Source organism: Falco punctatus (genome assembly GCF_963210335.1).
Source record: "Falco punctatus genome assembly, chromosome: 6".
Taxonomy (NCBI): domain Eukaryota; kingdom Metazoa; phylum Chordata; class Aves; order Falconiformes; family Falconidae; genus Falco; species Falco punctatus.
Window position 1 is genome coordinate 54,482,320 of NC_137585.1, and position 13,651 is coordinate 54,495,970.

Below are 13,651 nucleotides of genomic sequence, written 5' to 3' on the forward strand. Positions count from 1 at the left end.
AAATGAATCCCCTTCCTGGTAGCAAGTGGCTTGTTGCACATAGCATCTTATGTTATGGGGGAGGGCAAGGGAGAGTATGAACAGTTGCTGGGTGAGGCTGTTATGCAATCATCATGTTATGGCTCTAGATGCATCAAAAAAAAAAAATAATCATAACTGTTTCTCCAGAAACCTCAGGATTACTTTAGGAGTAACTCGGGATTGGTGAAAAGCAACAAACTCTACCTCAGTTGTTGTGAGACAACAACTAGCATCGCTGAGTGCCAACTACAGCCCAGCACCACAAGGAGGAGACCCCAGAACCTCAAGCCCCGCTTCCAAACTCCATTTGTGAGGCAGACCATGACCGTAAGTCCAGCAGCAGTGCAGGCTCTTGACTGCTAGCAAAGCCACGCTTTTCTTTCTCTTTGCCTCCTTCCAGGGCAGACAAAGAGAGGAGTCCCTCCCTTTTCTGTTTTCCTAACTGGAAGAGCAGTGACTCTGCGAGGTTTATAAGAGCTGGTGTTCTCGCTCCTGAGCCTTGTTTTGGGTAGTGTGCAAATACCAGTTTTCTTAAGGAAAAAAAAAAAAAAAAAAAAAAGCCTGTATTGAAGGATTTAACCATTTATGTAGATGTTTGTGTCCTACCATTGTTTAGCCACTGCTTACCCTTGCAGGTCCCTAGGAAGTGTAGTCTCCGCTATCACGGGGATGCCGGCTGCTGCTGGCCGGGCAGGTGGCTTCACAGGCCCATCTGATGGCCACAGGATGGTGCAGCACCAGGACCTGTGGATGCAGGAGGCTTTCAGTGCAGAGGTAGCTGCTGAATCCTCCAAAGGATGAACAAAATTGTGTTATTCCCAGTTCAATTTTTAGAACACAGTTTTGTTTCTGTTGAGGATGAGACACCTTGAGAAAGGGGTGTCTTGCCATTTCTTCCCCACTAATCCTCCTAAAAGGTGGAGGGTTTGTTAACAGAAGTGCAAATCTGTACTTAACTGTATTCTGGGTAACTGAATAGCTAAAATACGTGTATTTACAGACCACTGTTTGCTTTCAGCTCCTGGAACAGTCACAAACAGATCACATCTTTCAACATCTTAGTTGCTACTCAGAGTTCCTTGCCAATTTTTTCCTATATACATACTTCATATATAAAGTTATAAATTCAATTTAATTATTCTACAAAAGCTTATTTATTAGAACTTGGTCTCTGCCTGGATGTTGCCTTTCCCATTTCATAACTGACTGTGTACCTGAGTCCCGTGCTGCCTGCTTTCCTAGGGAAGACAGCACCAGGGAAATCTTGCAGGAGAGGTAGTAGAGAAGCACTACTGGGCAATTTTATATAACCATAATTTTTTTTTTTTACTCCTTTCTTCTTTTTTTTTTTTTTTTTTTTTTTTTTTTGGTGCTAATCAGACCTTCGCTAAAACACCATTCTTAGAAAAATGTAACCACAGCAAAATTTACTGTCTGAGCATTGTGTTTCATATTTTTCCCATTCATAAAATACTTGTAAGTCTGGACATGAGACTTAGTTTGAAGAGTGTGTTTTGATTCTTGTCTGGCTGATTTAAACTGCTTCTATGCTGGTGCTCAAGTAGAGAAAGGTAAGAATGATGTTCCAGCTCTTCTAACATATTCTGAATTCCCAGATGTAAAATTCAATTGCATGAATGCTGGTGAAAAACAAGCACTAAGAGGGGGTGCAAAGACCAGCAGAGTAAATTTATTTTTTTAAATTGGGAGCAAAGTGAATGCAATCCTCAGAAAATGCAGCATAAGAAGTTTGTATTAGGAGCTTGTTCGTGGAGTACCTTGATCTCAGCTAGATGAGATGCAGTTGACATTTGGCTGACAAAGCTCTAGGGAAAGCTGGAGGATGGTAAGAAATGAGACATTTGGTGCAATTAGCTGCGGTGCCAACCCAGGAACAAAAGTAAACAGGCATAACGCGGGGACGACAGGATCTTTCAGAATCAATGTCTAAACTGCTTGCAGATGTAGCAGTTCCCCACTCTTTGTACATTCTTTGACAATTCCGTATTTGAGTAACTGATTTGTCTGCTTCTAGATCCTGGAGAACTGCAAGTGGATTTGGCTTCTTCTTGTCTCACCTTCCCCATCCCAGTACGTGCTGTGACACTGCACTGTACGGTGAAACAGCTGCCTCAACCCGCATCTGCCAAGGTGCCCCAGCTGCAAAGGGCTGCAGGATTAAAAATTAAACCGATACACATTTAAGAGATCTGGATGGGCAGAGTCAGTCTAAATTTCTGAAGAGACTGAAACGACTGCTAGTGTGTCAGCTGCTTTTACATCCCGGAGCTTTATTGAGTATTATACTGCGCAGAGAAATGTTCTCTGTTTAGGAACAATTTGTGCTACTTGATGAGGGTGGCTGCCTAGTCATTTGTCTTCAACAGTTACTCTCATGGGAAAAACAGTATCTTTTCTTGTAATTTTACTCATTGATATCTTGCCGAATTTCCATAACCTGAAGTCTTTACCTTCCTAAAGCAAAAATAGCAAACTTGCAGGTTTTTTGGCTTATTCCCTCTGAAGTTATAGCAATAATTACAGAAATAAGCAACAACTGTCACATCAGAAGCTAAATGCTAATCTTGGCTTGTGTGATAACCTTTGGATCTCCCAGCCAGCTCGTAATTTGGCAAGGAAAAGTAGTTGCCCCAGGGAATAACTGGGCCAAAGAACTGGGGTAACGACAGCTCAGAAAGTTGAATCCTCTAAAATCAACTTAAACTCCTTAAAGTGTCCCCTTTCAAATAGGAAAACTAACATATTACACGCATGCAAGTTCTCATTTTGAGGTAATGAGCAATGTTAGGTTAACAAAGAACTCATTTCCCTTTCCAGGGGGCTTCCCTTTGGCTACCAGCAATCCCTGCGCTGCTGGTGATGCTGTCAGTGTCCTCTTCACCCACAGCGGGTGGTGGGGGGGAGGTGGATGGCCAAGGACTTGGTGGCACATCTCAAACAGCAGTTAACTTCTACAAAATGCTTTAAATCAGAGAGGAGCGCAGTAAGGAGAAGGAAAGAAAACTGCTACCCACAGCATAACTGAACTGGAAAGGTGCTCTGTCTGAGTAGAGCCTGTTGGGAAAGGCCTTGATTTACCACAGACAAGAAGAAAACCCAACCAACAGATTGGTAAATCCAAGGATCACTTGAAGCTCAGGGATGATGTGATGCCAGACCTTTACAGATGGTTGTAGTGCCATCTTTAAAGAACACCACCATAAGCAGTAGAAGGCAATCCCTTAATCCCTTAAGGGAATAAATGCTCAGGGGTAAAGGTCAGGGATGTTTTGACTCTTTAAAGCCTGAGAAACTATGTGCTAATACACCAAAGAAAAATAATGTAATTCTAACCTTAGGTGGCCTCAAATTGATGAAGGTTCAGAGATCTCATCTGTCTATGCATCTAAATAATCAGTCTTAAATTAGCTGCAGTAAAGATCTAATTATTTTTTCTACTGCAGCTTCCTCCCTCTCCTGTTACTATTTTGTGGCAGAGTGCTGTAGGCTATTTCTGCAGCTTCAAATTTATGATTAATTTTTCTTAAATTATTGAGTCTCCAAATCATATGTTCTTTATCTACCTGTAGACACATTTTGTCTACCTTGCTAATACTTCTTTTTATTAAACTTGTCCTCAAAGCACTGTGTCTCCTGAAATCATTTTATGTCCTTTAAACGTTATGTCATCCTTTGTTTTCCAAAGTAGAGGACTTTCAAAAAGCCTTCATCCTTCCCTCTAACAAGAACAGGATGTGCAGTAACTTTGGTTTATATAAGCCTTCCTGGAAAAGTGTGCAAGAAACTCTGTAATCCATAAAAGCTGCAGTGTAATAGCATGAAGAAGTAAACTTTTTGTGAAGGTACACTGCTCTATGAGGATACATTAAGAAGATGAAACTTCAGTCCTCAGTTTTATAGAAACTGTACAAAATACAATAAATTACTGGGATTGTTCCCTTATGTCGCTTTAGTTAACTCCGTATATGCAGTGGAATACCATGAATATATTTTTTGGCTAAGCACTGATGTATTGCCTACAGGAATTCTAGCAACTGATGTCCAGATTTGAAGAGTTCTATCTATTACCTAAAAAGCCATGAAAACAACAAGCCTTACCTGATCTACAAGCTTATAGAATTTAGGGCATCAGAGATGCGAAAGCAACAGGATGACGTGGAGCAAGCTCCTTTAGGTTCTCTTGACACGCAACAGTTCCCTGTCACTGCATGCTACCAACACTTCTTTAGTCAGCTGACACCATCAAGCCAGGAAAAGCTGTGCTGAAGTTTTATTTGCACAGCAATTTTAAACATGACAAAGCAGTCTGACTGCAGTAATAAACTGTAGGACTTAAGGGGAGAGTGAGAAGCAGCAGAGTGAAAGCAACACATGCAACAGGCATAGAGACCATTTAGAAAACTGGGGTAATACTACAAAAAATGTTTTCACTGCTCTTCTACCAAGTATGAGGTGAAATAGGAATCAGGAGAACTGCTTGTGCTACAATGCAATATTTCAAAGACATAAACAGTAGATACATACCCAGCTCTCATTCTCTTGCTGGCACCTCTGATGGGCGTTGTTGGTGGCTCTGTGCTGGTACCATGCAAATAGGCCTGTGTTAGTTCCTGCATCTGCGGTACCTTCAAAAACATCTTTGGTTACTAAATAACCAGGACAGCTTGCTTCAGTGGAATCTATGAATTCACCCTCGGTTTGACTCTAACATAAGGTTAGAGCAGAATTTGAGACAGTGATTCCTGAGGAACTGGGGATGAGGGAAAAACTTACGTTGTCATTTTAAAAAATTACACCCAGTGTCTCATGCCACAGAGTGTTGATAGCTGATCACTTTGCATAGCTCTTCATTGAGGCAGAACGTGGCAACTGGCAGTCTGAGCAATGAATCATAATCTGATGGCAGCACACAACTCTCACAGTTATCCTACAGCTGAACCCTTCCAGATCAACCCATACACCAATGCACCTCATAGGGATTTACTTCATTAAATCCAGAGTGAGACTTTTTGTCGGTGAATCATTCATTCCCTTGTAAAGCAGAGCATGCTACTTGTCCACATTGCCCGATTCATAATACACACAAAAAAGACTTAGGCATTCTTCAAGACAAAGGCAGAATAATAATGATTATAGATATAAATGGATATATATAATATATAATTTAAAATTTTATTTTAAAACTTTGCGCATACACTTCTTTAGCATCCTCCTCTTTTGTTCATTGCACTGAAAAGTTTCAAAAACCACAAAATATATCCCTTTACTAAACATTTTTTGTTCTTAGGTTACAAAAAGATTAACATTTCACAGTCACAAAGCAGAAGTACATTGGTCCAAAACCTCTTCCTCCAGCAGTCCTCCATTTCTTCAGGACTATAAAACCTAGACAGTTGTACAGATCTCAAAACAAGATGACTTGTCCAATGAAGGAAAAGAAAAAAGTGGCAGCTATTAAAAAAAAAAAGTCCCAAACCAAAATAAGACACCTATGAAAGAACACCATCAGCAATGGTTAAAAAAAGAGAGAGAGAAAAAGAAAAGAAGAGTGAGAATGGAGGTGGACAAGGGCATCCTCCTTCAAGTACGTCACAGGTAGAAATACAGCAGCACAGTTACAGCATCGTTTGGTCACTCTCTCTATAGTAGCCACATCACTGTATCTTCATCTAAGACACATGGAGGAAAACTATTTACAGACCAAAAATATTGGGGAGGAACAACAACTCCACAAAGTTTGCAATTCATGTTCGATACAAAAACTTTGCAAGTATTTGGACATAAAATGTAAAGTAAAAGCAAAACACCGAGGACAGGAAGAAACACAGCAGATCTGCTTGGAGTGTGTAGTGTTCTTTAAAAACCTAGCAAAAGTTCAAAGCCAAAATCTGCCCAAACATCAAGTGCAGTTCTTCAAAAATATCCCAGAGGCGCAGAGTTGACTGTACCTCGCAGATGTCTCTTGTCATATTTTAACATGGAATTAACTTTTAACATGGAAATCCAAAACTAACAGCAGACTGACCACCCTCCCTTTAGCTTGTTAGCCCTGATGTTTTTTTACAAATTTTTAAAATAATTTTTTTTCTTCCCAGCACAAGACCACTGAACACCAACCCTCTCAGACAACAAGCTTTTGTGATCATGAAGGAAGCGTCATTGCTTTAATGTACTAAATGATGGTTGTCTGCCTCACCTAAGGTGTAAATTAAATTTCTAACTACTTTCTTCATCGAATTGAACAAAGATTTAAGCTGCAGTGCAAAAGAAAATATTCAACATGGCTGTACTACCTTCTGCAACACTATTCACAAGAGAATGGCAGAAGCTTCTTGGGTTTGAGTTTCTAGAAATTGGACTGGACTAGGCACCAGAAGACAGCGTTACGTTGCACTGTCAGCTAACCTGAACTACGTGGCCTACTACGTCCTTCCCTTGCTGTTGTCCAAGGAAGGACAAGGACTTGCCTGACTTTCTAAACAGTGCCTATGTGCAGGCAAGGACATGGCACTCTGCAATAGCTGTACGAATACACAAGTAACTCTGGACTGAGGTTCCTTGCTGCTAAGGTTTGAACAGTTTCAGATACTACGGGAACTTCACACGCAAAAAAACCCAGCGCTGCCGGCATCAGGCAGTAACCAAGATGACATGCCAAGGGTCTAAAATTTGGACTTGGTGCCTAACTTGCTCCAATTGGAGGAGCTGAGCTGCCTTCTCCTAACTCAGGAGCTTCGCTGAGCCCTAGAGCAGCTGCAAGTCTGACCATGGCAATATCCATCCTGTGTCTATCTGAAAAGTGGTACTGTGCACCTTGGATCCTCCCTGCCATCAGTGGTTAGTAATGCTGTGACTCCCAAAACAATTCAGCCTATACAGGGAATTGGAAATGCTTTTAATTATTCTCACGTAACACCTCCCCAACAAATGACTCCCGCCTCCTATTTATATGAGGCTTGGGTGTGTATATGTATTTATACCATACCTTGAAGCAGAGCACAGACCACAGTGCAAGCACAGAAGCAGCTCCTACTAAAAGCAGATAGAAGTGAAAGCCCAAGTACTAATACAGTGTATCAAAGACGCACCAGAGCCGCTCTACAGAGGCAAACATGTAAATGTATAACAGATACTTTGTAAAAAAGCAAACCAAAAAGCATCAGAGCATAGTTTCATTCACATACATCCGAGTAGGAAACTTTTTATTACTCTTTTAAGTTCTCAGAATTTATTATTTTATGGTAATCGATACTGATAACTGATACTGTACTTCTGCCCTTTCCAGGAGAGTGGCTGACAGCTAACACAACTCAACCTGGGCTCAGTTGCTGCAGAAAAGCAGGATGGCTGATGGCAATACCTCAGATCAACAACACTCACAGTGGAGGCTGATTCACAAAGTCATACCAGTGCCCGTGAGATTCTGCTCTGAGAAGTCACCACCCAGTTTGCTCCCACCAAAATCACACGCTCCACTAACCTATCTCTCCTGTGGTACCTTTAAAAACGCCCCTGGAATGAGAAGGTGCACCTTCCATTGCCTGAAAACGTCACTTTTAAATTTCAGCTAATGCTACACTGGAAATTTATTTCCACCGCATTGTACTCAGTGGTTTTATAATGATTGGTATGTGTGTTGACACCATGTTACCAAATAATGAAGACTAACAATGTATGAGCACTGAAATACTTGACTCGGGCTCGAGGCTGGTACCAGCAAGCAGCAGCTTCTTTGCTGTTCAGACAACTCCACTGAATTGCCAGCATTAGTTTCTTTGCAAAAGAGGATCTGAATTGCTAGAGGACTACGCAACTGCATTTGCGAAGAGACAACAGGAGTTACACAGAGCATGAAAAGCATGTTTACAAGTTTATTAGGCCAAAAAAAAGAAGTGCAAGAGAAGATCTCTTGCTTAAACTTTAAAACATATGAGGGGCCATGGAAAAATATCCTAGACACCAAACCTCTCTCTTCACCAGAAAAAGAGGTAAAGGGGGAAAAAAAAAAAGGAAAGAATAGATAAACCATGACAACACCCAATCAGATATGCCACTGATTTATGCTGAAGCTCTAGAATATAAAACATCCATGTTCTGCACAGCTTTATCACATGCAGGCACTGGGAATGCATGGACTGTTTTCAGGCTAAAATCATGCAGTTAGCTGCATGTTTGAGCCATTTCACACTCTGCATTGCCTGCTCTCAACCTGAAACTCCTACTGGCTCTAGAGATTTAGATAAAGGGTAATTTAAATCCACCAAGACTGTTGGATATGTACTTCCAGACGCAATCAAATAAAGCATCTGGGCAGCTACACTGCACACGCGCTGCGTGGTGTTTACATAGCACACTATAAATTACAAAACTGGCAAGCTCTAGGCCATGCCTGTTCAGGACAAAGTCTGCAAAGGGCACAGCATCCTCCTCCTCCTTTGAAAAGGACACAACATTTGTGAGCTGCCTAGTCAGTGCCTTACAATTATGTCAGCTCCTTTGGCTGTCTTTTGGCTATCCGAGAAGTACAGACCAGATGAGCAGCTCTCCAAAAGAATGTTGTCTGGGGGCAAATTAGGTTGAACTTGGCTCCCCAGCCAATATACCTGCCTATATTTTGTTTTTTCCTTCAGCTCCCACCAACGAAGTAAGAGAGCTGACTGCTTGCAGAGTAGGCAGCCAGGTTAAGCTCAGATTTGCTCACTTGTTTCCCTCTAGGACTATTGCTTTCACTTTGATAATGTTTTACTCAGATTTTCTTCACTTAAATTTATTCATCACTGCTAAGAAAAAAGCTGTTGAAGCTAGCCAAGGGCTTCTATATATCACAGTGATCTTTTGATCCTTGACTACAGTCCTCAATACCAAGAGGACAGAAAGTTACAAGCTGTCACGTTCTGATCACCAAGTCAAGCAGACAGAGGTATACTGAATAATAAGTGAGGCAGGAAGGAGTGAAACTTCTTTTAAATAGATCACTATCTGTGTAACCAAATCGTTAATGAGAACAATACCACCGCTTCAAGTAGGAAGCCAACTAAAAATACACTCAGGAGCGCAAATAAATTTACTGAACCCCAACTGATGCAAAAGCTGTATGGTCAGGGATCTTTTCAACAGGATAAAGCAGGCAGAACCGTTCCATGAATGCAAATCTCTGATCCCAAAGAAACCACATCACATAAAAGTGACTTTGCGTGCTCTGTATAATCATGGCATACACACAACATGGAATCTTGACAAATAACTTCTCACACCAGAATAAACCTTGCCACACAGGACTATGGCCTATTCCTCCTGGACAATTTTGCAGGCGGCTGTTTTAGCTGCAGTAAACAAGCATAGTCACACTGAAAACAATTTCAGTTTTCCTACTAAAATACAGCAGTATAGTTACTGAAGAAGAGACAGGAGAGGAAAATGGGGGTTTGAAGGGTTACACAAGTTTGAAGTTGTCTATAGGTAAGTCATGAATGCAACTTTTTGAAAGAAGAAAAATCTTGAGTCTCATATATGTATATATAGGTATTTTTAAATAAGATGTGACCCAAGTCACTTTCTGAATATTTGGGGGTAGATTTCAGGAGCCTCCTTGGCTTCTGATACCCACTTCTACGTTCACAACTGAAATGGCTCTTCCAAGCTACATGGTAAACTGAGAAACAAAATTAATTCCCCACCTGGAGGGATTACAGAATCTATAATATGCTAGCAGCATTTAAATCCCATTCTTGTTAAGCACCAAAACCATTTCTATAGGGAAATTGTAATCTTAAGGGTTATCTTTAATCATATACAGTATATGTGCAGAGCCCTACCTTTCGGGCAGAAAAATACCCCTCCAGCATTAGTTTGGAATAATTACATCAATTGGAAGTGTCCTGGTCAGATTACCAAAAACATACTGTCTCTTATAGGCCCTTCCCCAGAAGATCCCCAGCCTATAACCACTCTTGATGCTACTTTCATGACTGTTTGTTCCCGTGTATTAAAGGGATAACGTAGACAGAGATGTCATCTCCAGAGCCCAGCCTGTCATTGGATATTCGCCAGCCCCGGTCCTTCAGCACTCCCCTGGCTCGCATCACCAGGTCCTGCGCCGCCAGCGTGTACCTGTGGAAAAGGCAGAATACAGCCAGGGAGTGCTCATCTTTGTGAGGTAAGTGGGTTTTCACAGCCTGCCAGATGTACTACTGTGAGCTACTAGGACAAGCCTCCCAATGTTTTAGAAGCAGGCAGGAGAAACACAAACCGTGGCACACTCACAAAGCAAGCCCTTCCCATTCAGTGATGGCTCCTGCATTGGAATCTAAAGGCATTTGACAGGCACCAATCGATCAAAAAGTCACTGGTCATTTTGGGTGCCTGGCTCCACCAGTTTTCAGAAAAATATTAAACACGCTTGCTGTAACAAATTGGCTTTCTACAAGCAGTCTGAAAAGCTGAGGACCCCAAATAACACTACTTGCTGTTGAAAACTACACTCTTATTCACTGACACATCTGAAGGTAAACATTGCTTGGCTATTTCAGAGACAAACTACAACAAAGTAATTTGAAAACAAGTAATAGAGCACTAAAAGTAAAATCCAAATTACACTTTTAACCAAGTAGACCAATCTCTCTGTTTTCCTTGACCGTGGGAATGATTGTAACATCTCTTTTATTCTGAAACTGGAAGAGGAAATTTAAGAGTTAATACACCCAAATTAACAGAGTCCCACAGTTCTTTCACATTTATGAATTAAATGAAAACAATTTCATAATATTTATTCAATGAGAACTGCATCAATGTAAGTTGTCAAGTGCTTAAGTTAGTGAAATACCAGCTTTTACATTGTTTCACAACTCCCAGCCCGTGCTGGGCTGAGTGGCATTTGAATTATAGGAGTTCTTTTCTGTCCTGAAAAAAACAACAGATGCTGCTTGGGTGCAGAAGGGTTTCAGAGTCCAAAAGGTGGTGCATAGGCACTGCTCCATCATGTGCTCCCTTATCGTTTTATCTGCTATTACTAGATAAACACATCTGTGTACTCACTTAGAAGTTTCCTCTGAAAGAAACCTCATTATGGGCCAACAGCTATCGTCACAGGTTTCTTCTTCAGCAGTGCAACACCTGGCTGAGATGTTTTGAATTTGGTTGGGTGGAGGCAAACTTTTCTATGATTTAATAATTAATCAAATAGACTGAAAAGAAAAAAAACCAACCCAGTTCAATATCGTGTCTGCCTGTGTTTTATTTAAAGTGTATCAACCTCCAAGATGATGCAGGGCTCTACAAAGACAAACACACAAGCTATCAGAAGCAAAGCGCACCTCTGCAGTTTGCAGAAACAAGGAAGGACAAGAAGGGTTTGCGTTTCAAGACCCCCTGTTCTAGGAGGATCCTTGGCCAGAAATGATCTGCCCAGATCCCATATGAGGAACAAAAAAGAACAGTATCTCCATTGATCAGAAGTGGGGGTGGGGAGGGAAGCATATTGAGTATCCAGTACTGATGTAACCCCAGAAGTTTTCACGACAGAATGCATTATTAAATGGTAATTTCTATCAGTAGAGACTTTATTCACTCTCTGAGGATAAGGAGAAAAAAAACCACATTATGTTCTGTTTCTTCAATTTTTGTTCCTTAAACTCAAATGACTTCTCTGAACCAGGAACAGATTTATTTGCTCTGCTAGAAAGACTCCTTCAATCTAAATGAACGAATATTTGACTACCAAATAGTTGGATGGGTTAAATCCAGGTAGTGTCGTACAGAAGCAAGGCCCCCCCTGTGCTACTAATGACAGAGTCACAAAATTTCCAGCCCTCGCTAGTTCTGACAGTAGATATACTTTTAGACAGAAGGGCACAAGGCACGAACTCTAACACACACTTGCACACACATGTGCACACCGCCCACATATTCTAAGTCTGTACCAGCAACCTCGAGCTGTAACATCAGGATGTAACAAGCAGCACTGCCTGTACGGTCCTAACACAACGTGAAATTGTATTTTCTAAGGGGAAAAACCCAAACATACATACTTGCACTCCCTGGTTCCCAAATCCCCAAATCAGATGCAGGGCTAAGGAACAAAAGGACTCCACGTGGCAAGAAAGAAACTGGAATATTTATTCACAGCATGTCTGATGCTGAGTGAATTTTGGCTAGAACATCTTTTCCAAGGATTTCTCAGCTATTGTCAGAATCTAAGAGAAGAAAACACCCATTATTCTGCGAGAAAACTTTGCCTTCCTCCTTTTTCTAATTAGCAAGGGCTCCCCACATCTAAAGAATACAAAGGAATGAGTATTGCTCTTGGTTGTGTAAAGCTTTGGCTGTTTTATGTTTGGAGAGGGCAAGATAAAAAAAAAAAAAAAAAAAGAATTTTAATAAGCCAGAAATTCTCGCATAGACTGTGAAATACACAAGAAAACCAGCACATGGAAGCAAAGGAAAATGAACAGGTGAAGGCAGCAGCAAGGTAACATATTCCTCTCCTTGTGTAGAGCTGAATCGAAGCGATGCTGTTCAACTTGGCACTAGAGGAGATAGGGTGAGTCTCTTGTACCTGGAAATGAATAGCAGCAGCAGTCCATTACCGAATGTTTTATTCTCCAGCGCTGTGAACTTGGGATTCAGCTGTCGAGACAGCATTAGAGAACTGCTGAAGTAGTTTTAAAGTATCCACTTCCTCCTAATGAACAGCCTTGCTGGAATACAACTTTTGTGTTTTAAGAATAAATATATATGGGTTTTTTTCTTCTGCTGAAGCTTTCAGTATTGATCAGTGAAAGCACTGCAGGAGAAATGGTGACAGTGGGGGAAACGTGCTGCTGTCTGCGCAGCTTCTTATCTTCTCACACCCAGCAGAGGTGGAACAACTCCCCAGCATCCTCATAAATCTCTAGCTAGTGTGAGAGTGAGAGGGAACAAGAAAGGACAGGAGGGAGGACGAGAAATAAAAGATTCCCAAGGCCAATGGGTAAGCCTGCATAAGTGCAGCTGAAGAAAATGGGCAAGAGTCAAGCTTCTCTATCTTCATAGCTCTTCAGAGAGGTGATGTATGGAAAGTAGCAGTGTGTTGCTACCACCTGTTCATCATTCAGGGTCCCCTTCATGCTCTTGTCTGCCACAGGACCCATAAGAAATAAGCTAGCTAAGAAATCCAGCTCCACCCCAGCTTCTTCACTCCATCGTAACCCTCACAGAGGAACTGTTCTCTAATCAAGTCTGTGCCCATCACCCACTGCCCAAATCCCCTGAGGCTGTGTCTGCATGGCTGGGTGAAGACAGACCTGAGGACTTTGCTCTCCCTACGCCTGGAGATGCCCAGGCACACACTACGTTTGACAGGATTCAAAGATGTTTTTCTGTGGGTAACAAACACTCACAGTTCTGACAGTAAATACCAGCAGGAGAGAGTCCCAAGAGCATTGTTGAAGGCTATAAGCTCTTACCCATCAGGCTATAAAATGACTTCTAAAAATGGGAGGGATACTGCTCCTACAAAGAGCTGATTACATAACAGATAAGCACTGTGCAGCTCTAAAATCTTCCTCCCTAGCTTTTTTTTTTTTTTTTTTTTTTTAAATATGCTGCTGTCAGGGAGTAAGTAGGCTACTGG

General features: G+C 41.4%; 1 protein-coding gene across 5 annotated transcripts in view; it reads right to left on the reverse strand.

The window, feature by feature from the left end:
• Nucleotides 1-354: 354 nt before the first annotated feature.
• PPM1H (protein phosphatase, Mg2+/Mn2+ dependent 1H) overlaps nt 355-13,651 on the reverse strand; it is a 212,717-nt gene continuing 199,420 nt past the window's right edge. Inside the window, exons 11-12 of one of the 5 annotated variants that reach the window (XR_013928677.1) lie at nt 4,567-4,667; nt 355-809 (exon numbers count right to left, since the gene is read on the reverse strand). Coding sequence is in view for 4 of the 5 variants with exons in the window: in XM_080390777.1 (XP_080246903.1) it covers nt 10,005-10,152 (148 nt within the window). In the remaining variant the exon portion in view is untranslated. The other 4 variants (XM_080390780.1, XM_080390777.1, XM_080390778.1 and 1 more) reach the window with 4 other exon arrangements.